Source organism: Brassica napus, chromosome C1 (assembly GCF_020379485.1).
Source record: "Brassica napus cultivar Da-Ae chromosome C1, Da-Ae, whole genome shotgun sequence".
Classification (NCBI taxonomy): domain Eukaryota; kingdom Viridiplantae; phylum Streptophyta; class Magnoliopsida; order Brassicales; family Brassicaceae; genus Brassica; species Brassica napus.
The window spans coordinates 36,801,134-36,826,833 of NC_063444.1; the positions used below are offsets into that span (position 1 = coordinate 36,801,134).

Consider the following 25,700-nt stretch of genomic DNA (forward strand, 5'->3'; position numbering starts at 1 on the left):
TAAATCGAACCTTATTGATTTCCCACTTCTTCTTCCACTCGTGGATCTGCTTCCCATAGTTGTCCATAACTTTATGGACGAAGTGGTGATAGATAAAGAGCGTCTCATCGGAATTCCAGTTGAACTCTTGCTGAAAAAAAAACACAATTAGTAGAAAATTTATATTAAAGATTAAAAATATAAGTAAAAAATTAGAATACTTACCGCAAACTGACGAAACCACAGAACATGCTTGTCGGTAGGGAAGTGAGTGAAAGTCGGATGTCCCCTGTCGAGGGCCGAGTACATCATACGGTTGATCCATGCGCTGATCCCGTTCCCGGATCGGTTGAACCTAATAAAAAGAACAAACGGTTAATAATGAATCCAAATTTAAAGAAAAAAAAATGTTTAATTACCATGTTTGACCCCGTCCATGTGGATACGGAGTGAGATACGGAAGATGGTCACGATCGGGCTGTTGAACCAACTCCGCAACACTCATCACTCCCGGAGGAGCAGGAGCGGATGCAGCAGCGGGAGCGAGAGGAGCAGGAGCGGGTGCAGCAGAGGGAGATGTATGGTTGGAGCTGTGGGGCGAAGGGGAATCCTGAAAATGGCTGGAATCCCGAGACTGGCTCCCCGTACCACCACGACCACGACGCTGTCGAGGCCGGGTCTGATCATCATGAGACCTGTAAATTAAAAAAATATATTTAATAAATACAGAAATATATAAATTAATTTTTTTAAAAAAAATCCCAAATAATAGTTTTTAATCACAAAAAAAGATTTATAGATATTAAAAATATTTAATAAATATATAAAAATAGTTCTAATAAACAAAAAATAGTTTAATAATTACAAAAAATAGTTTTAATAATATATATATATATATATATTAAAAATATTTTTAAATCCCAAATAATAGTTTTTAATGACAAAAAAAGTTTTATAGATATTAAAAATGTTTTGTAAATCCAAAAAATCGAATTTATATACAAAAAAGATTTTGTAAAATCCAAAAAATCGAATTTATATAGAAAAATCGTTTTGTAAAATAAAAAAATTGATTTTATATACAAAAATCGATTTTATAAATACAAAAAAAATAAAAAAATTCTAAAAAAATTCTAAATCTATTCAACAAAACAAATTATTCAACCAAATCACAATTCTAAACCTATTATACAACCAAATCACAATCCTAACCAATCACCCTAACAAAAATCTATCAAAACTACACAAAAACCTAACAAATAGAACCTAAGAGAATGGGATAGGGTCCTTACATGATTTGTGTAAGAGAAGGGGGATATCGCCGGAGATATCGTCGGATTTCAGGGGAAAATCGCCGGAGAGAAGAGAGGAGTCGCGCAGAGGAAGAAGAGCGAAATGAGGAAGAAGAAGGGGCTTGTGGTTATAAAACCTAGGGTCCGACGGATATTATCTGTCGGAATTCCGTCGGAATTCTAATTTCAATTTTCGCGAAATATTTGCCCGGTAAAATGAAAATATTCCGAGGAAATTCCGACGGATAGTATAATATCCGTCGGAATTTCCTCGGAATATTCCGAGGAAATACCGAGGAACTAGTGTTTGGGATTTCAAAACATCAATTTTTTTTGCCGTATTTCATTTCTTATACAATTGTAATGCATACCATTGAGGATTCTTTGTATAGATGAGCATAAACCATGAAATAACATATTTCAAAACTAATTGAAAGTATTCCCTTTACCGTTCATTAAAAGGTATAAGTGTTTCTCTTATGTTGTGGGATTTCGTTCATACAATCGGAAAAGTGTTAATTATACGGTAAGGAACAAATTTTTGACTTCATAATGAACGTAAGACACTTAATAAGGGTTATATATGTGTTATTCAAACCGCAAAACGTTGTTTCGGTTTAAAAACCCTATTTCCTCGGAATTTCCTCGGATTATTCCGAGGGAATTCCGAGGAAACCCTTTTCTTCCTCGGAATTCCGTCGGCATATTCCGAGGAAATTCCGAGGAACTAGTGTTTGGGGTTTCAATACGTCAATTTTTTTTTTAAACGGATCGATCGATGGATATATGTACAAAAGCCCATCGATCGATAGAGTATATCAGGTGTTCCTCGGAATTTCCTCGGAATATTCCGAGGCTTTTCCGAGGAAACAGGGTTTGGGGTAACAATGTGATCGATCGAGAACAAAATCTCGTACGTTTTTTAATAAACGGATCGATCGATGTATATATATCCAAAAACGCATCGATCGATCACTAAGATGGACCAAAGCGTAACAATGTGATCGATCGATTAGATTATCCCATCGATCGATCGAGAATCTCAAGCGTTCCTCGGAATGTCCTCGGAAAATCTTGTAAGTTTTTTTATAAACGGATCGATCGATGGATATATGTCCGAAAACGCATCGATCGATCACTAAGATGGACCAAAGCGTAACAATATGATCGATCGATTAGATTATCCCATCGATCGATCGAGAATCTCAAGCGTTCCTTGGAATGTCCTCGGAAAATCTTGTAAGTTTTTTTATAAACGGATCGATCGATGGATATATGTCCGAAAACGCATCGATCGATCACTAAGATGGACCAAAGCGTAACAATGTGATCGATCGATTAGATTATCCCATCGATCCATCGAGAATATCAAGTGTTCCTCGGAATTCCGTCGGAATATTCCGAGGCTTTTCCGAGGAAAGAGCGTATATCAAGTGTTCCTCGGAATTTCCTCGGAATTTCCTCGGTATTTCTTTAAAACAAAAAAAAAACTCAATGGTAGTCTGTTTCTGAGTCATCATCACCAGATGAACCCGCTGTTCACAAAATTTGCACGTAACCCGCTGTTTATCCGCCCTCCAATAAATCATGCAGTTGTCGCTGCATACATCTATTACCTGATACGATAAACCAAGACCAGCTACGAGTTTCTGAACCTCGTAGTATGAACCAGGAGCTACATTATCCTCGGGTAGAATACCTTTTAGAAAATCAGCAATCGCATCCACACAGTCTTCAGCCAAATTATAATCTGTTTTAATGCCCATCAATCTTGTAGCAGATGATAAAGCTGAATGACCATCTCTGCAACCTTCGTACAATGGTTGCTTTCCAGCATCCAACATATCATAAAATCTACTAGCTTGTGCATTGGGTAAATCTTCCCCTCTAAAATGATCATTTACCATCTCCTCAGTACCTACACCATAATCTACATCCGTTCTAATTGGTTCTTCTAATCTAACCGCTGGCTGAGGTTCGCTAGTACTACCATGTTCATAATCAGTTTCCCCATGATGATACCAAATTTTGTAACTTCGTGTAAATCCACTCAAATATAGATGAGTCCAAATATCCCACTCTTTAATAACCTTTCTATTTTTACAATTAGAGCAAGGACATCTTAACATAACTGTTTTTGGTTCCGGTTGTCGGTGAACTAACCCCATGAATTCGGTTATACCTCGTTGGTATTCTTCCGTAAGCAATCTCGTGTTCGGATCCAAATGAGTTCGATCGATCCAAGAACGAAAATAATTTGAAGAAGACATATTTTTTATGAATCAAATTCGTGTGTAAATAGAGTAAGAGGGAGGATGAAGATATGGAGTGAATGAAGAGGAAGAGGACTGCTTGTATTTATAGTTTAAATCATGCCGACAGACCGAGGAAATTCCGACGGAATTCCGACGCCAACGGCTAGTTCGTCGGAATTTCCTCGGAATTTTGTAAAATCCCCCAACGGCTCTCCAACGGCTATAATATTTCCTCGGAATTCATCGGTTTTATCCGAGGAACACATTTTTCCTCGGAATTTCCTCGGAATATTCCGACGGATTGATATTTCCTCGGAATTTCGTCGGTATATTCCGAGGAAATTCCGAGGAAACCAAATTTTGTGTTTCCTCGGAATTTCCTCGGAAATTCCTCGGGATATTCTGAGGATTTCATTTTCCGTCGGAATGTCCGTCAGAATACCGTTGTTTTCTTGTAGTGTATATATTATCAATACATTAACTACACCTCTAGCCGCGGATATGGTTCTTACTGCGATGAGAGATTTGTAGAAAATGTTGATACGATTGTCGAAATTGTATGTAACCCCGATTGTAGAGATCATACAAAACTGGGCTCAATATTGCTTGGTATATGAGCTAAGATCAAATAACATGCAGGATTTTAGTAATTAGTACTTATGGTTTGTTATTTCAAGGTTAAGCTTAACAATAAGATAACGACGTGAATTAATATACCAAGATAAGTGCTCCGGGGTAAGTGCTGGAGAGGAAAGATATCCCTCCGTATAACTTCATCATTATACCAAGACCAATTATGTACTTGGCCTAAAAATATTTTGATCAATATAATGAAACAATTAGATAAACTAGATTTGTTAATTTCTCGTATGTGTTATACTTAACAATTTGGTATCATATCACTCCAAATACCTTCATTACTATACCAAGAATTATGTACTCCTCAGCAGCTTCTTCACCATTAAGGTTAAATACCAACCAAGTACGTTCATCATCATACCTTAAGGAAAAAACATTGAATATGAACAATTAGATTAAAGAAAAACCAATATATATCATTTAGATCTATATTTTGATTAGTGTTTACTCTCTCCAAGCAGACACGATAAACGCAAACGAGAAAACAATTCGACCGGCATGGATAAGACACAACATTTTCTCCATATTTTTTTCCCGAAGTAGGAAAGATAAATAATCGTATATCTATTTGTGTTTAAATGAACCAGACAGAAAAAGAAAGTCTGTTAGGAAGGAAGATGATGATCACCAAAGAGACGACTATATGGTAATTGAATGATGCAAAATTAAATATACAAACTGTGGTTTGTTATATATAAAAGGACGAGAGTAAACGCCTACTATAAGTGACAACATTGTTTAAGATACTACAACTAGTGATTAGTTTGACTTGTTACAAGTTGATAATATTATGCCAAATGTATTTCTGAATCATTACTGAAATGCGATTAGTTTGACTGATTTAAAGTTGATGTTTTTAATGCTACAGATCCTAATTCGTTTTTTCGTGTTGTGAATCTACCATATATAAATAGTTAAATGAAAACAGATGAGTTACAGAAAAACTATATAACAAAAAAAAAATTTGGTTCTTATTTAAGCTAGAACCGTAGAACGAGAACAGTTCTGCAAAGATGGTCAATACACATCTTGTCATGTGCATTTTTTTTTTTGAAACACATTGTCATGTGCATATATATATGTGTGTGTTTTTTGCTTATCTCTCTTTATATTCTTGTTGTGATACGTAAGGTCTGGCCATTGTGTTATTTAACCGAGAGATTCTTATATATATACTAGAAATAGATCCGCGCTAAGTTATTCATTTTTATTAGATAAAAAAAATATGGTTTGTTTTAGACGTTTTATATTTCTAGTTTAGATCTGGTGTTAATATATATATATATATATATATATATATATATATTGACAGCATAACTGGTGTTATATATTGTTTCTAAATAGTGTATCTTAATTGATATTTTTAGAATTGTTTTTTTTGTTACTATATGTTTTGTATTTTGGTGCTACTTTTTATATAGTAGATGTTTATATGTAAAAATTTAATTTTGCCTTGACCTATATTTATTTTGTTGCTTAATAAATTAGATAACCTTGATTTGATTTTACATTTGGCTATACAAAATAATATATGACTAGGTGATAATCTGCGCCCTGCACGGAATGAGTGACCAAAAAAGATTATTAATTTTAATCTACTGATATTAGGAATTTTAAAGTTATACGCACAAATATTAGATCTAATGAAATATATAGTCTTAAGAGGCTCCAAATCGAAAATGGAGTTAAAACTAGCCATGTGTTTGCTCGGGAGAATGTTTTGGTATAGAAGTTCGAGAAGAAGGGTGTGATGTTTCGATGCGTTGTAGACAACGTATTTATATTAAGAACAAAACGCAAGACGCGGGTTAATGACATAAAATCAAATCGCCGTAATTAAAGTTAATACTACCTATTTAATTTCACACAATTTGCGTTCTAAAAAATTATTAAAACTTACCTTAAATTTGAAAACATAATCAAGCTTCCTTTTTATATGAAAATTGAATAAAATCAATAAAAGTCAAATTCTTATTTGATTCCTAAAAAATGAATTCATAATCTAACTTCCTTATACGGGGGTGAGATGATTACCTAGAAGGCCAAACAGATTTTTAAAGGCTAATTCGTTTAAACTATATAAAATAAAACATAATAGACCAATTCATTTAACAAATAGATTTTTATAGGTAAATTCGTTTAAAAGATATAATCTAAATTAGATAGATTTTTTTGAGTAGCTTTCTATACATAAACATAAATGATTAGTTTGCCTGTAAGTTGGGAAAATAAAATATGTTACCAATTTAAGTGTAATGGAGTTCATTTAGAAAGGAAAAGGATACTCTTATGCGTATATTCTGTGATAAATGTATTGCTACCAATTAAAGCCAATATGTTGCTCCTCATTCAAAAGCTAACCTTGAAAATGGATGTATTCATATACATACACATATAAGGAAATGTTTTAGTTTACCTCTTGACCAAGTTAGATCCCCTCATCAAGTTTCGCAAATGACCGAAATTATGGTTTAAACGGAAAACTGTTATATGGCATGTTTATATTGTTCGAGATATCTTATTCAAAAACATTCCACCATGAAATAAAACTTAATATAACAAACCATACAAATATCAGTGTATGAACCAATAAATGTTTTTTCTTTCAAAAAAAAATTAACCAAAGAAATGACACAGTATAGATATTATGTTAGTTAACATTGAAATTAAAAAAATGGACTCACACCCAAAAAGAGAGAGTGCTATCATGTTAGGTATATTAAAAATGCATGGTGAGACAGAAGACAATACATATCATCTATATATATTCCAGGACACACAACTTTCTTTTCTCGTAAGCTGAATTATGCAGTACAATTTTTTTTTAAATAATTACATTTACTATCCCCTTTTTATATAACATATGCTTATCATGTGAAAATTATAGAACCTCCTATATGATGAATACGTGTAAAAACCAATACAATATTTTTTGTCTCAACAATAAATACAATAATTTATTATGGGTCAATATTTTTGATGAATATATGGAAACTAATAATGAATATGCATTAACTTATTTGCCTAATTTGCGCAACCATAGCACCACGCATTAAACCTCACATGGTCTTTTGTTTTTTTTTAGTCAATAATGAAGAACCGTATAGTATACTATGTCAAGTTACAATCTAATGATTAATGGCAATTTTTGTAATTAGTCTAATAAATAAAGGGTTTTTGAATATATGGTGTGAGAGAGCTTGTGGTGTTACCACGTAAAAAATGACAATTTCGATAATAACACGTTAGCTCAAGGTTAGTTTTCTATAATACTTCTCAAATAATAATAAAATAGATGTTGCTAGCATATAACTATGAAAATAAGTCATCAATATTATTAAAACATTATTATTTTTGGAGGAATTCTCTTAAATAACATTTTTAATTTTTTGTCACCAAAATAGTCTTAAAAAATAACCAAAATAATCCTTTTTATTTTGAAATTTTTAATATGTTTGTTTATTTTTTAAATGTATATTTACTTTTTAATAAAACTTCTTTTGATCATTTTCTTTCTTAAAGACTATTTTTGTGAAAATAAACTAAAAAAGATATCCTAAGAAATTTCTCTATTTTTATCGTATGTAAAATTTATAATTTTAGCTATAAACACATTACCTTTTTTTTTAACAATACTCTTGTTCAACATGTATTTTTAAATGTATTTTCTAAAGTGTATTATTGAAGACTAAAAATTGATAATACTTTCACTATATATTTCATATTAACATCACAATGGATCGGCCCCCGAGTGCGAGTTACTTTTTATATATTTATAGATTTATATGTATATAAAATTATATGACGTTTTGTTGTTTATTGTGTAAATAATAGTAGTCCTAATTTTTTAGTTCTCATTATTATTAAATAAAATGTATTATTACATATGTAGTAAAATAACAGTGGTTCCATATTTCGACAAAGATGAAAGTGTAAATACTTATTTGTTTTGGTGCTCATAATTATCAAAAATATGTTTGCACTCTCTACTATAAGGAAAAAATCTTGGTCTCGTCTAATTTAGTGGCACGTTCATACGCCTATTGGGACAAAACAAAGCTATAAATTGAAAACTTTTCCAAGAGATTTTCAGGCGTTAGGAAATGTTTTTTTCTTACATTAACAGAAAATAATAGAATGGCTCCTTTATTATTAATAGAAAGCTGACAAAAAAAAAAGGAAATAATAGTTGTTTGACCAAAAAAAAAGAGGAAATAATAGTTGTTGCGAAGAAAACCTTGGAAGTGAGAGTTTTATCAACATTCGAAATATAAGAAAGTCAATCTATAAAAGTAAGAGTATCATTTTCATGTTTTTTTTTGTAAAATATCGTTTTCTTGTTTAAACTAAGGGATATATCATAGTTGAAGATTAGTTTGTATATATTTGGTAGAATCAAATATACTTAGAAGATTTTGAATTAAAATGTGGGATGAATATTCTCGGAAATTAGATATTGAGAAGATCTTCTTTTAATACAAAAATATTTAGTCATTTGAAAATAAAATTTACATGTTGTACCGGTTGTGGAAAATGTGGATATTTATAGATTTGGGATATATTAACTACTGGATTTGAAAAAATCTTAACTAAGATGAAATTATAATTTATATTTTCATCAATTATGTATATTCTGTATATTTGTTTCTTTGATATATTCTGTATATTTGTTTCTTTTTAAAACTTTGGTCAAATTTTCTTAAATATATATAAGATTATGTATTTTTATATAAGATAATCTATTTACAGTTTTGATATTTTCTAGAACTATTCCTACCATTGTATTAATCTATTTAATTTTTACAGCTACAACTGATACATCTACAAAAAAAAAATTATAAACTAAATTTTATAACATAGATTTTAAAGCTACATCCCAACCTCCATAGTCGTGTTGTTTGTACTAATCAATTTAATTAGATTGAGTGAATTTTATAGTTTTCGAATTGTTTATACTTATTGATTTAATTAGTAGAGGTGAATATTAGAATAGATTAATTTCCTTTTTGCAGCGGACACTAATTATAGGTTGATCCATTTGTTTCTTTTTCTTTCCGATAAATATTTTAGGTAGGTCCCGTGTTTTTTTCATTTTTGATTTTCCTTGTTTTAACGATTTTTAATGGGTCTCATCATTAATATCAGAATATTCTCTTAATGGCATAGAATTGTAATTATAGTGTCAAACTATGGACAAAATCTTAGAAGGTATTTTGCTTTAATAGTATAGATAATAGGCCACATAATTTATAAACTACGGAGCTCAGTTTTGGTATATGAAATAGAATGAATGATTCATCAATAAATATATGTGATTTTATAAAAATACATGTATCTATAAATGAATGAAATTCAAATATAACTGTTATATAAAATACAATACAATATAAAATTCACAAAACCGTACTATACAAAATTTGTAAAGTATATGTAACTGAATGTGAGATTAAAATTTTAGTGTCATTTGCATATCAACCATTGCCATACCCATATGGGATTGTTGGGCCAATAGTTTGAATCGGTTTAGCTATATCATTATATGAAATTTTGCTTTGTTAGTCTGATAAGTTGAGTCGGTGATATATAATAATTTGGTAAGTTTTCATAGTGATTAATGACATTGATAAGTTGAGTCGGTGATATATAATAATTTGGTAAGTTTTCATAGTGATTAATGACATTGAATAGTTGAAATTTTTGGTATATACCAAAAATTTCCATCGGAATTGTTGGGATTGTTATATTCAGTTCATCTGAATTATATGGGTTATTATATTTTGTTTTAATGAAATATGAATAAGTCCAAAATTATAAATGACAATTTTTTATAAGTAGATATAAAATAGAACTCTATTTTGATAGAGTAGATAACTGTTTCAAATAGCCTAAATTTGAAAAAAGAGAAGAGATTTGTCTTTTTCGTGTAATTTAAATATTTAGATTGATTAACCCTCATTCTTTTTTTCTTGGATTGCAATGTATACTAGAATATTCACTGCTATGCTTCTGCCTAAACATTAAAGCATCGTTAGTCACGATTGAAGTAAAAACAACATGGAATAGATAATGAAAGAGAGATAGATAGTGTTTGTTCATTAGCCAAAAAATGATTCCATGTTTAGATCTAAATCTAAGACACAAAGACAAAGGGAATCAAATGAAATCTTTAAAGAAAAGTAATATATAGAAAGTGGGCTTGTGTTTCGAAAACAAAAGAAAGTGGGCTTAGTTTTAGTCAGTTTTTACTTTGGATTCTTTTTTAGCTTTGTTGAGTTTGTGTTTCATTGTCAAGAAAAAGAGCAATGCCCCTACTACGGCCAATCCTTTGATGAAGCTTAAGAGATGCTGAACAAACTCGGCATGTCCAAACAACGAAGAGTTTGTAGTTGCCTGATCCGTAAGCTACACAAAACATATTATACTCAGTCAGCAGAAACATTTCGTTATGTAAAACTTATTACACATATATAGGCCGCAAGAACACACCTCACGGAATTTTGATATGACATTCTCAACATGCTGCTCGTCAAAGTTTGACTTGTAGAAATTGTTTACGGTGTCGTAAGACACAGTTTCATTCAAGATCTTAACAAACAAACCGACAGGATTAGAAAAAAAAAAGAAGTGAGATTTAAAAGAAACCAAAGTGGCTGAAAAAGAGAGATACATGTTGTTACTTACCCTTTTCAATTTGAGATAAAGGAGTCCAAATTGTTCAATGTCGACACGATGACTATAAAAATCGTGATGGATCATTGTAACAATGAATTGGTGTAGAAGCTATATAACAACAAGGAAACAGATTGGTTTGGCATGAAACCAAGAGATCTATAACTATAAGATGAAGCTCAAATTATAAGGAACTCCATTACATTCGAAGATATATATATACTTATGAAGTTGTTATCTCGTTCTAATTAGAATTGGTTCTAGAATATAATAAGAGCAAACTGAGAGTAAGTACCAAGAGGAAAGCTCCAAAGAAGCTGCCATAGATGAAGACAAGTCCACCAAGCGTCTTCACTATCATACTGATAGCCATAAGATGCTTAATCTGGTCTCCTGAATATCCGAACTTCGGTCTCCAGTAATCCTGTGCTCCTTCCCAATTGGAGCTGAGCTCCATGTAACTAAATATAACAAAGATAAAAAAAAGCTCTAGTTGAGTCCAATCATAAATTGAGAGGAGTATCTGATACCGTTAGAGGTCTCACATCAGACATGAATTGCGGTCAATATATGGACACATACCCATCTACTACAAAACCTAAGATATACCTTACCAAAATTAAATTTCACACCATCTTCCAATGTTTCTAGGAATCTAGAAATCAACCTGATCAATCTCTATTTAAATTCTAATTAAGATTGTTATGATGAGGATATTAAATCTAAAAAGGGTAAGAGGAAAACAGAGGATGTAGTTGATGAGTCTTACTCATGCCAAGCAGAGAAGAAGAAGGAAGAGGAAAAGAGAGCTCTTCCAATAGTTTCAATATAAGGGAAAGTAGCAACTTTACTTCCTAAATTGTTCACTTTTCTCTGCACAAAGTCCATCTCTGGTTCTTACTATGTATCCTATCAAATAAGCCAGAGGAAGATAATGATGAGGACGGTAGGTTGGGAACTTTAGATGATTGTATAGAAAGAAAGTCCTTACTCTTTAATTGGCGTATGGAGAAGAAACTGAAGATGAGCCAATAGAAGAATTGAATTGGTGATGAGAAGATGATTGAATTATAAGAATAACTGCGACTCGGTCTTCTTCTTAAGAAAAAAAGGTGGATGCACTTTGCACGTTCTAAGCGTTTTTTTCCTGCTTAAACTCAAGAATAATTATACTAATTACACTAATTACAAGAAAAAAAGTGAGTACTTTTTTAAGATTTTAATTTTGAAATTTAAGAAACTTAGATGAAGAAGATAGAAGACGTGATATGCAACATCAGACTGCATTGACAGCTGTGGTTCTGTATATGGTGCACCATCAATGAATAGCTTAATATATACCTCATTCTCACATCTCTATGTACTTGGTGTGCTATCAAGCAAAAAGCAAGACACTTAACCTTGGGAAATAAACTATTTAGATCCCAACATATATAGTAATCCCTATCGAACACATACAAACAATAACTGTAACAGCACTTGACTCTAGGCAATCGACACTTGGATATATAACATGCAAGACTTAAACAATGGACATTTGTTTAACAACAAAAGCAAATCATTTGTAATTTTTACGTGCAAAAAGAGTTGATAGATGAAGACAACAACTCACAGAAGGGTTTGCTGAAAATGAAAGTAGAGAGAATGTGAAGAGGTAAGGCTGTGTATTTATTTTGAAATCTAGCTATCGTTGTGAGTTCTGTTGTTTTTCTTTGTATATTACAAAAGATCAGAAAATAACAAAAATTTATCCTGTGTGTTCAAAAAAAAAAAACAAAAATTTATCCAATTGTAAGTTTGTAATCTGCGGTTTTTTCTGATTTTTTTTTAATTATTATTACAGTGCTTAATCTTGGTTTAATCTAGTTTGGTAAGAAGATAGATTCCACGTTAAACACATGAACTACATTAAGATCACTACTGTGCGTTATCTTCATAATTTATCATAAAATTTAGATCATGACAGCCAAGAGACCTAACTAATCATATTTTATTAATTACAATTTGTTCATACATACTCGCAATAATTATATAAATACAATTTCTGTTATATATATTTTCATTGAAGATGAGTTATTGATCACTTGTGCCTCTTCATAATTGGTCTCGATCAATTAACACAAAAAGTGGTGTCGTTAAGTTTCAAATGTTACCATATAAAATGGTTACGTGTACCCAGAGCCGTGCGAGCAATAATAGCTCAGAGCATGATTAACTCGAGGTTCTTAAGATGAGATTCTTAGCGGAAGTTAAGAAACTGTTTCTTAACTTTTAACTAAAAAATTTAAGAACCAGTTCTTAAAGTCCAGTTTCTTAACTTCCGGTAAGAACCTCATTCTAAAAACTTTGGGTTAATCATGGTCTTATATAAGTGATAAAAAAAATGCCCTCATTTATAAAAAGTTGTGTTGAAAAACAGTCACTTAAAATCATTAATTAAAGTGATTTGTAAGAAATAAAAGAGTAATTTTTGTGTCCATCTCCTAGGGTGAAACTATAGGTTTACCTGGCCAATAATAACTTACCAATCATATTTGGTTTTTGGAAGAACAAAAAAAGTAAAAAACATAAATGGAATTATCTACAAAATTAAAAAGAGAAAAACAATTAATAAAAAGGAAAACCGAAAAAGACGTCGAAGTTGTTTAACGCCGTGGAATACAATTTTTCTTCTTTGTCGGCTGAAGAAAAATAGATCACAGAGAAGAGACGAAGCTGTGTTTGTGATTTTCTGAGTCTTTAATTCCTTGCTTTCAAATCCAATCTCGAATTCACCTCCGACCAATGTACTTGTAACCCTAACCCTAGAGTGTTGGAAAGTCCACGCTCTTGATGATGTTAACTGGAACATACTCTGAAGCAGCCTCATATGAATTCACAACGCTTACAGCTATTGCTCCCTCTCAGTTGTGCTTCTTCTTTTCTGTTTGGTGTCTTCTTTGATCACCAACTTCTGATGTTCGGTTCCCTTGACCTGAATCTTAGCTTATCTGTTTTTTTTTTGTCATTGGACCTTCTTGGTACTCAACTTCTGTTACAAAGTTCTGCTTTGAAGGTCCTGGATCATGTGATCAACCTTTTGATCAACAAGCTCAGTCTCTCTTTTGACAATAACTCAGGCTTAGCTTCTCTGTTTTTAACTTAGCTTCTCTGTTTTTAATTAAAAATCTTAGTTCAAAATAATACCAAATCATGGACACTTACTAGATGGAAGTTTGTGAATATAAAGAGCCTAGAGAAGAAGGAAGAGTAGTCATCCAACCATCTCTAGCAATGAAAGGTTTAGTGTTTATTTTATTTTTTTGTAAAAAGGCTTACGAGGGTTATATATGAAAAACATGCTCAGAAAAGGATGAACATGGTTTGATTTGCTTATTCCATAATTTATTCTCCCATCCAACTCTTCCTTGCTTATTCCATAATTTTCGAATTGAAGAAACAGAAAAGGATGAACATGGTTTGATTTGTCGATAAAAAAGAAGACGGCGTTAAACAACTTCGACGTACTTTTCTGTTTTCCTTTTTTTTTTAATTGTTTTTCTCTTTATAATTTTGTAGATAATTCCATTTATGTTTTTTACTTTTTTTTCTTCCAAAAACTAAATATGATGTGGCAAGTTATTATTGGCTAGGTGAGCCTATAGGTTCATTCTAAGGGGTGGACACAAGAATTACTCGAAAAAATAAGATGAAACTATTTTGTTGATATGAAATATTGAGTTTGAGAACATTTTGCCGAGAAGAAGACGGTAAGTCATAAAAGACCTTTATCAAAAAAAAATTACAGTAAATAAAAAAAAGGATGGTAAGTCAGTGAAGTTGTTTTGTTACACTAATTTTTGCAAAATTAACAAAACCTTTTTTATTTTTTTTTTAGTAAAATTTAATTTAAATAGTGAACTAATATGGATTAATAAATGTCTTTTTTTATTGTGACCCATATATTGGTTACTAGTATCATTATAAAGTTTTAAAATTAAGCCCATATAAGTATATATTATTTTTATTTTTAACACTGATATTTCATTGGAGACTTCAAAGGATCTCAGAATATCACAACTTACGGTTAATAAGAACTAGTAAAAACAAAAAGAAAAAACAGAGCAAAAAAGTATAAATTATACTTAAAATTAGTAATAAATGAAATATAATATGCTATTAGATATGTTTTGGAAAAATGATGCCCTGACCCAATGTTTCTTTTTGGTAAATGGAGGCACGGCTCTGCGTGTACCCTGGATTTACATTTTCTTATGATGATTAGCTGTAATCAGTCCAATAATTTGTTTTTAATTCAAAATCAAAGCATGTATCCAACTTAACCAATAATGTGATAATTTTAATGGTGCCACTGTATCCAACTTAACCAATAATGTGATAATTTTATTAAGAAAAACCGGATAAAAAACTTCGAAAGCGACACACTTTAAACCTTAAAGTTTTTTGACTATCACTTTAAACTTTCAATATGATATTTGTATAACAAAAAACCTTCGACCTGGCTTAATTGTTCATCAAGTAAAAAATTGACATGTTGTACGTGTAAATGTGATGATGTATCGGTTTTTTTTCGAAAAAATAATTATTCAATTAAAAAATAAATAAAAATTAAATAAAATTCAGAAAATTAATCAGAATTTCAAAATAAGTTAGAATTAATTAAAATAAAGAAAATTAAATAAAAATTCAGAAATAAATAGGATTAAATTAAAATTCAGAAAATTAAACAAAAATAAAGAAAAAATTAAAATTAAAAAACAAATCAAAATAGTTTTTTTTTAAATTACAAGATTGTTCTTAAAAGAAAACCAACATATCATCGTTGACAATAACAATTTCAAACGTACACCTGATAACGATGGTGGTTTCTCTCATAAACATTAACAGTGACGTTTATGACATTATCGTTAAAAATGACAGTAGATATGTCAATAACGATGTTTTTGACAACCATCATTTAAAATTGTCGTTTATGAAATTATCGTTAAATGATGGTTGTCGAAAACATCGTTATTAACATATCTACCGTCATTTTTAACGATGATGTTGGAAACCATCATTAGAGATATGTCAAAAAGTCGTTGTTAATGGTTATGAGAGAAACCACCGTCGTCATCACTGATATGTTTGAAATTGTTATTGTGATGATATGTTTGTTTTCTTTAAAAAATAATCTTGTAATTAAAAAATAACTATTTTTAATATTCTATTTTTTTTTTAACTTTGTGGTTTTTTCTTTACTTTTTGTTTAGTTTTCTGAATTTTTATTTAATTTTCTGTATTTTAATTTAATTTTCTATGTTTTAATTTAATATTATTTAGTTTTAATTTCTTTTAAATTTTCTGTATTTTAATTAACTCTAATTTATTTGTGAAATTTTAATTAATTTTCTGATTTTTTATTTAATTTTCTGAATTTTTATATAGTTTTCCGATTTTTTTTTTTAATTTTCTGATTTTTTATTTAATTTTCTGAATTTTTATATAGTTTTCCGATTTTTTTTTAATTTTCTGATTCTTTATTTAATTTTTATTTATTTTATTAATTAAATAATTATTTTTTCGAAAAAATCGACACATTATCAGATTTATTTGTACAGGACAGTTTTTTTTACTTGATGAACAAATTAGCCAGATTGAAAGTTTTTTTATGATACAAATATTATTTAAAAAGTTTAGAGTGCTAGTAAAAAAAGTTACTTTTAAAGTGTCTGTAGATGTCATTTTCTAAGTTTTTTAAGCGATTTTCTCATTTTATTAAATAGTACTTTTCATTATTCTTAACAATTGGTTATGCAACGCACATCTCTACCATTTTATTTATTTTAATTAAGAATCTTTTCTGCGAACGTTGACTTCAAAAACACCCAAATCTTCTTACCTTTTCTAAGATAAAAACACATTTAAATAATAAGGAACACATTAAGACTTTTGTTCCACAAGCTGGTCTGCATCAATAATGGTGTTTGTTCATATTACGACTTAATGACTAAACCAACTTCTTCCTTGTAAGTTGCTGCTTCCATTTTCGTCTCAATGTACGAATCTTTTATTTAGTTATTCTTCGTACGCTACAGATTCATCAAAAATTTTACTTTTGGAACAAGTAAGTATTTTTTTCCCCTAATCAACATCCTAGTTCTTGTTTCTTATATTAAAAAAATAAAGAAATGATACAATAATTTACTGTCATGCTTTCTAAGAAAAATAAAACCATTGTGTTTCTAGAGTTCTTAGTAGAAATGTTGAGCAGTCTACGCAAGCTCAACCTGAAGAAAATTCAGTAGCTCATGATCAAGATGAGATGCCATCAGAATCAGATGTTGAGACTCAAGTAAAGGCGCCAAGTGAAGGAAATAAAGTAGAACCTGAGCAGATACAGACTCAAGTAGAAGCGCCAAGTGAAGGAAATGAAGCAGAACCTGAGCAGATACAACCTTTGAGAAGGAGTACAAGGATCAGGAAACCCTCACAATGGATCAATACACAAGTTTACTTCAATGCTGAAGCTGTAGCTCACCCAATAAGTGCAGTATGCTCCCTTGCTCAATATCCAGAAGATCATCAAGTCTTCATCAGTGAATTGGATCAGGAATACATTCCAAGAACATATGAAAAAGCTATGCAACACAAGGAAACTATTCTCTCCTTCTCTCTCTTACATTTTGAAATCTACATCTCTCTCATACTTTCCCTTTTCCTCATGTTCTTCATGTTCTTCATTCTCCAGAAATAAACTCTCAATAATTCTCTCATTCTAACATGGTATCAGAGCAATAAGCTCTGGAACCTCACAAAAGCTTCCGCAAATTTCTTTATTTCTTTCTCAGATTATCTTCAAAATCTGTTGGATACATCATTTTATCCACTGGTCCAAATGTCTTTCAAAAGAGAATAACCTCACCAGAACTCAAGATAGAGGAGTATTCTATTCTCTGGAACTCAAGAAAGCTTCAGCCATATCAGAAAAAGCTTCATCAAAGTCCAGTTTTTCTCAAAATCAGTGGGAACAATCTATTGTCCACTGGTCCATATCTCTTCATGAGGAAGAACTCCAACATGGTGTTGTTTCCAGAGTACAAGAAGGCTAAGGAACAACATAAGAAGCGCAATATACCAAGAAGAAGTGACTTGAATCAACCCAGGAATGTAATCAAGGAGTTTGAGCATCCATCGATTCAAGGTCGAACTATGTATTCATCTGTCATTGGTGGTTCAAATGAAGAAGGAACATGGAGAAGTACTGATAGTGCAGCCAACACTGATGGTCCAGCAACCATGAGTGACCTACATTCCCTTATCCAAGCCTTTATCTCATCAAAGAAGGCTGGTACACACTCTCTTGACCCTAAACCTATCATTATAGATTCAGGAGCAAGCCATCACATGATTAGTGATAGGAACTTGATTAGTGATAGGAACTTGATTAGTGATGTCCAGCCTGCCTTAGGGAATGTTCAAATAGCAAATGGTGATAAGATTAAGATAGAAGGGATAGGGAACCTGAAGTTGTTTGATAGGGAATCTACTGCCTTGTATATACCTCAGTTTACATCAAACTTGCTATTTGTGAGAAAGGCTACTGTTGATCTGAGTTGTCAGGTTGTCTTCAGACCAGATGAGGTTGAATTTCAAGACTTAAAAACAGGCCAAGTGATTGGAAAGGGGCACGTTCACAATGAACTCTATCATCATCAGAAGACAGAGATGTCTAGACCTTCCACTTCTCAGTGTTTGGCTAGTACATCCAGCGGGGTTGATAGCACACTATGGCATGCTAGGTTGGGACATCCTCATACAAGAGCCCTAAACTTGATGCTTCCAGGTGTGGTCTTCAAGAATGATGATTGTGAAGCTTGCATATTGGGGAAGCATTGTAGAACAGTCTTCCCACAGTCTAGCACCATCTATGAAAGATGTTTTGGCCTAGTTCACTATGATGTATGGACTGCTCCATGTGTTTCCAGAGAGAACCACAAATACTTTGTCACCTTCATTGATGTGAAATCCAAATACACTTGGGTGACACTGATTCCGTCTAAGGACAAGGTGTTGGATGCTTTCAAGAATTTCCAGACCCATATCTGCAACCATTTCAATGCCAAGATGAAAATTCTAAGGTCAAATAATGGTGGAGAGTATACAAGTCATGCGTTCAAGCAATATCTTCCTCAACATGGGATTACTCACCAGACAATCTGTCCTTACACTCCTCAACAGAATGGAGTTGCTGAGAGGAAGAACATATATTTGATGGAGGTAGCAAGATCAATGATGTTCTACACCAATGTTCCAAAAAGATTCTGGAGTGATGCTGTGATGTCTGCTACTTATCTGATCAATAGAACTCCAACTAAAGTCCTCAACGACATGTCTCCTTTTGAGGTCCTAAACAAGACCAAACCAACTTTGGACCACTTGTGTGTGTTTGGATGCCTCTGTTTTGTGATGATACCTGGGGAGCTGAGGAACAAGCTTGATGCTAAAAGCTCAAAAGCTATATTCATTGGTTACTCTCCAACTCAGAAGGGGTATAAGTGCTATGATCCAGAGTCAAGAAGGGTTCTTGTCTCAAGGGATGTGAAGTTTGTAGAATCTAGAGGCTATTATGATGGAAAGAGTTGGGAAGAGCTCAAAGATCTTTCTCAATCAGCCTCAGATAGAGCAAACAACCTTAGGAGAGTAATGGAGAGCCTGGGAATCAGTATGCCCTCTTTACCAAGGGTGGAACATGTCTCTGAAAATGTACCATCTACTGCAGCTGATAGTGTTGAGAGCACTCATCATGATCATGCGAGGGGCAGTAGAAATGGTGAGCAGTCTACACAAGCTCAACCTGAAGAGAACGCAGTAGCTCATGATCAAGATGAGATGCCATCAGAATCAGATGTTGAGACTCAAGTAGAGGCGTCAAGTGAAGGAAATGAAGCAGAACCTGAGCAGATACAGACTCAAGTAGAGGCGCCAAGTGAAGGAAATGAAGCAGAACCTGAGCAGATACAACCTTTGAGAAGAAGTACAAGGAACAGGAAACCCTCACAATGGATCAATACAAAAGTTTACTTCAATGCTGAAGCTGTAGCTCATCCAATAAGTGCAGTATGCTCCCTTGCTCAATATCCAGAAGATCATCAAGTCTTCATCAGTGAATTGGATCAGGAATATATTCCAAGAACATATGAAGAAGCTATGCAACACAAGGAAACTATTCTCTCCTTCTTTCTCTTACATTTTGAAATCTACATCTCTCTCATACTTTCCCTTTCCCTCATGTTCTTCATGTTCTTCATTCTCCAGAAATAAACTCTCAATAATTCTCTCATTTTAACATTCTTGGCTTAACAAATGATTCTCATCAAGATACTTCCTTATCCTCTCAATGATGATTTGAAGTTTTTCGTATTTTTACCACTATCTTAATCAGATTTCATAGCTAAAATTGACATCAAGAACAAAATACGAGGATGTCAAACGTCAAGAACATGATGTGCACAACCTTAACAAGGTCAATGCCAGCAATTGCATTTTTTGGTAGAATGGCATTTTCAAATCTCTTAGGAAAAAAAAAATTATAAAAACAACTTTTCTTATTAGCTTTAGAAACAACTCAAAACTAAAGCTTTCAATGTTTCACTCTTAGATCATCTTTCAATCTTATTAAATACCTCTACATTAGATCTCTATTTATATGAAAGACTTCCCTTTAACATGTGGGATATGGAAAACATAAAACTAACCTAAATAGAAATTTCATTTTCCTATTTCTAGGTTTCTTTATTGTGTTTATCTTAGCATATTAAACATCTAATAATATGTTAAGTTTCCACGAGCTTGGAATTATCCAACATTCACCCCCTTAATTCCAACTTGAATTAGGGAGATCAATTTCTTGAACTCCGATTACGCTCCTCATTTGCTTGAACTTAATCATCAAGTAATCTTCCTTCACCACACCATGGTGTGCGAACCCACCCATGGGATTCACATCTTTCTCTCATTCATCTTCAGCTTTTGAGATCTTCAAATTCGTCTCCATTGGAATTTGAGTTGCGTTACACGCTTCCATCTTTGTGTCACACAGGATTCCTTGAGCATACATCTCTTGTTTTATTCTGATTCCGTCTGCTCCTTGAATCACCTATATGCCAAGGTAGTACGTTAGCTTACCTAGATCTGACATCTCAAACTTCTTAGACATCTCCTCCTTGAATTGCCTAATCACCTTAAGCGAAGTTCCTGTCACAAATAGATCATCAACGTAGATGGCTATGATCAAGACGTCTCCTCCTTCAGTCTTGCGGTACACTGATGGTTCCTTCGTGCACTTCTCAAATCTCATCTCCTTGAGAACCTGATCGAGTTTCACATTCCATGCCCTGGGTGCCTGGCGTAACCCATACAAAGCCTTGTGTAACTAACAAACTCGATCTTCTTCTTCTTTCTTCTCAGAACCAGTCGGTGTATCTACAAGCTCTCATATCTTGTTTCTTGTGATAAACTCCAACTCGTCTGCCATAGCTTCAACCCAATTCTCTTCACAAAATAGGTTGAACTTATCTGAGGCAATCTCCCCTCCTCTATCGATGCATCCTAGATTGAGCATAGCTGAGGAAACTCTCCTCCTCTATCGGTGTGAAATATTTTGAACCGATAGAATGCCTCACGATTATTTGCTGGTGTTGGTGGTGCGATTCGCCCGCACAAATCTCCAAGCAATAATTCCAATGGATTTGATGTACGAACCATGGCCTTAGTCGAGAATGAGTCTCTGATTTGCTTCCCTGTGAGACATGTATCACACACAGCTTCTTCGTGTGTTACACTCGGGAATGAGTGTCTCGTTTGCTTCCTTGCGAGACATGCGTCACACATGCCTTCTTTGTGTGTTACACTCGGGAATGAGTGTCTCGTGTGTTTCCCTGCGAGACATGCATCACACACGCCTTCTTCGTGTGTTACACACGGGAATTATTGTCTCATTTGCTTCCCTAAGAGACATACGTTACACACGCCTTCTTCGTGTGTTACACTGTGCATTCCTACGACCATCTTCTTCCTTACCATGTTGTTCATCACTCCATAGCTTATATGTCCTAGTCGAGCATGCCACCTCCATGTAGCATCTTTGTCTCTGACATGCAAACCCTCCGGGTAGCTTATCTTCATAGGGGTCTTGTAGAGACGGTTTGGAGATCTTGTCACACGAACTAGCAACCTTCCATGCAAATCTATGAGCGTTAAGTAGACATCTTTCATGTTAACCTCACATCTATTCTCTGTTGCTTTCCCAAGACTCAATATATTGTGCTTCAGGTCGGGTATGTAGTATATGTCTTTGAGTGCCTTCTTCTCTCCAGTCTTGCACACAAAAGTAACCACACCCCTTCCTACAATGTCAACATACGATCCATCACCAAACTTCACCTTCCCTTTGGTGTTGAGATTCAAACTCGAAAAGAACTCCTTGTTCCTCGTCATGTGAGTATTTGCTCCATTATCCAAATACCAGACACTTGCATTGCATTTGTCGATATCAAGATTATTCGGAATCACCTTATCCTCGTTCAAAAACACCACCTCGTGTACATAGAGTGCATCGGCCTCTTCTATCTTGTTTAGGTTGGTTTCTTGATTCTTCTCTGTCTTCTCGAGACAGACAGTTGCGTAGTGATCAGGCTTGTCACATCTCCAACATATCAGCTTTGAACAATTATTCTTCGAGTTGTTATCTTCGGTGTGTGATGCACGGTTTTGGTTGTGTGACCTACCTCGACCTCTGCCTCTACTGTTCCGTCCTTTTCCTCTACCACGGGAATTCTCATAGCCCCACTGACTATGCTCTTCATTGTTCAAGAACATCAGCTTCCCTTGGTCTTCTTTCTGAGTTTCTTCTCCTACACGCTCGTCGTACGCCTTAAGCCTTCCAACTATGTCTTCAAACCCCGTCGAGTTGAGATCTAGGACTTTCTCAAGTGATGCTACGATCTGGATATACTTGTGACTCAGAAGACCCTTCAAGAACTTCTTGACCATCTTGGATTCTTCTATGTTCTCCCCCAACATGGTTGCTTTGGATGATAGGCCCGATATCTTCCCCGCAAAGTCATCGACCGTATCGTTATCATCCATCTCCAACCTATCAAACTCCGTCATCAACGTCTGAAGTCTCACTTTCCTTACACGGTCAGCTCCTAGGTGTCGCGACTTGATGGTGTTTCAGATCTCTTTTGATGCGGTTTGTTCTCCCACCTGGAGAATCAATGTTTCGGGAACAGATTGAAACAAAAGAGCTATCGCAACATCGTTCTTCTTTTGATCATCTGAACCGGGTTTGATCGTGTCCCACACTTCATGAACACGAAGTAGAACCTTCATCCTCATTGACCAAACTGTGTAGTTTGTCGATGACAACATCGGACATTGGATGGATATAGATCCAAAGTCCTTCGTGCGTGGAGCCCTAGTCACGTCTGCCATCTTGCTTACGCGATCTCTTGTTCACAAGCACCAGGATCTTAAGCTACAACTTAAGCTTAGATCGAGTCTCCAACCTGAGGCTCTGATACCAATTCAAATCTCTTAGGAAACAAAGAATTATAAGAACAACTTTTCTTATTAGCTTTAGAAACTACTCAAAATTAAAGCTCTCAATGTTTCACTCTTAAATCATCTTTCAATCTTATGGAACACCTCTCCATCAGATCTCTATTTATATGAAAGACTATTCTCCTTAACATGTAGGATATGGAAAACACAAACCTAACCTAAATAGAAACTTCATTTTCCTATTTCTAGGTTTCCTTATTGTGTTTATCTTAACATATTAAACATCTAATAATATGTTAAATTTCCACGAGCTTAGAATTATCCAACACATTTGCCCTTGTCTTTATCATCTATTCTGTCCAAGAGTAAGAATATTAGAGTACATTATGGAGTCATTTAGTTTGCTTCTACATCACAAGACTTGATACACGATCTATGTTAGTTATGCTGATCATTTTGGTGGCGATGGTGGGCCGCTCGAGAAAATGGTTGGGCCACTAGTAAATGTGATGACCAAATATGGCTCTAAGGTTCTCACTTTCTACACCGGGATGTAAGTGGTCGCATTCGATGTTAGACTTTTAGAGTTTTCGCTCATAACCGAAAAAGGAACCGCAGCCTTGTGGTTCATCTTTGGACAATCCATCCCAGCTTACTTCTTCGTACAACCATATTTTTCTATCTTGAATCTTTTTGCACAAGATTGTAATCTCACTACATGTTTTCTTGATTCAGCTGGCAACGCAAATCCTCTCAACTATTGTTCCTTTCCCTACCAACTTGAACGACTTCACTCAGGTTAATAATTAGCTTTGCTACCGCATAAAATCACACATATTGGTCTTATGTGATCAACAAAGATTGTTATTGACTCGTAGAACTTGACTTTAATTGGGGTGTTGCTCTATTACATTGGATTGATGCATGACATTGACAACCTCGACGAGGCATATAAGAGCAAGGAGGAGAAGGAAAAGGAAGATGACAAGCCCTCTACTTCCAAAGCCAAAGCAAACTGAACTTCACAAACTCCGTTGCTTTATTCCGGTAGTTCACACTATGTATTTTACCTTCTTTTTTTGGTTAATCAGACCGCTCTTTGATATCAGTTCTCGATCGAATGTTTTCCATTATGTTATGTTTCCTGGTTCATGTATTACATTATTCACCATATTAAATGTAACACAATGTGAATATTTCTAATCTCTAGTACTGTTTGCATTAAAAAAAAACGATTGTGGAATTAAAATTTCCGTTGTTACTTGCTCTAACCTTGGATAAGGTTAAATTCAGCGATCATGGTTCAGTATAGTTACTACTCATAGATATTTTTTAAAGACGGTTAATAAAGCCAACTAACAAGAGAGCTGTTAGGAGATGAAGACAAGACATGCAATCAGAGAGAGATTGCGTAGAGTCGTAGAGCGTGCATTGATGTTTTCTTTGTCAATGTTTGAGGGTTTCATTTATTACTGGAATTGCTTGTTTGTGTGCAAAAATGCATTTTTTGTTTTGTTTGTTTTAATATTGATAGAATATTTAATGGGCAGGCTCATGGGTTCTTTTTTTTTCACTGGTATTATATTCAACAAAAACAAAGTTTAAAACAAGCAGGCCCAGGAGAAAGGGCAGTACAAAGAAGCCCAAAAAAAGACAGTACAAACATAAAGATAAAGGGCCCAACAAGAAAGGCATGCGACACGAGAACGCCAAAAGCAGCCCATAACGTTGGCCCAGACACAAAAGAGCCCAAAGGTGAGCGATGAACAACTCTGATGACTCGCTACCACGTGGAAGTCTCCGAACGAAGTGGGACAGGTGGTGGAAGAAACAGAGATGTCATCAAACGGCACCGGCTAGTGGGTCGAGACCGGAATTTTGATCGGAGTCCACCGGAGCTTACCGGAAACAGGAGCAACGACCAGAACCGTCGTCAACAACTCTTAGACGAAACAGAGCACAAAGGTTCCAACACTGATGCTTCAATCGATCCAAGAAGATTTGGTTTTGACAACATTCCAAGCGATCTTAAGACAACGAAAGCTTCAACCCCATAACATGCAACCACCGCCATCTTTAAAAAATTTAAATAAGCTTGAAGATGACAAACCCTAACCAAAGGAAAATGTTGAAACTTAAAATTTAAATAAGCTTGAAGATGAAAAACCCTAACCAAAGGGAAATGTTGAAACTTTCCAATCAAAAGATCTAAACTCAATAAAACCGATAGGAGATCGAAGAGTCAAAAGAAACCCGAAAAGTAGAAACAATAAACAACAAAAAAGAAAACAAGGATAAAGCCGGAAGAGGTCCGACATAG

General features: G+C 33.7%; 2 protein-coding genes across 2 annotated transcripts; both read right to left on the reverse strand.

Annotated features, from left to right (window-relative positions):
• Nucleotides 1–10,239: 10,239 nt before the first annotated feature.
• On the reverse strand, nucleotides 10,240–12,270 carry LOC106449666. The gene is made up of 6 exons (XM_048744363.1): nucleotides 11,826–12,270; nucleotides 11,604–11,743; nucleotides 11,130–11,295; nucleotides 10,847–10,945; nucleotides 10,652–10,750; nucleotides 10,240–10,567 (listed from the first exon to the last, which is right to left on the reverse strand). Exons 2-6 carry the CDS (start codon nucleotides 11,720–11,722, stop codon nucleotides 10,397–10,399), a joined length of 654 nt encoding a protein of 217 aa, XP_048600320.1. The 5' UTR covers nucleotides 11,723–11,743; nucleotides 11,826–12,270; the 3' UTR covers nucleotides 10,240–10,396.
• An 8,558-nt stretch (nucleotides 12,271–20,828) lies between these two features.
• Nucleotides 20,829–22,987, reverse strand: LOC125579980. Its single transcript, XM_048743906.1, has 3 exons — nucleotides 21,896–22,987; nucleotides 21,057–21,218; nucleotides 20,829–20,972 (listed from the first exon to the last, which is right to left on the reverse strand). Exons 1-3 carry the CDS (start codon nucleotides 22,985–22,987, stop codon nucleotides 20,829–20,831), a joined length of 1,398 nt encoding a protein of 465 aa, XP_048599863.1.
• Between the last annotated feature and the right edge of the window lie 2,713 nt (nucleotides 22,988–25,700).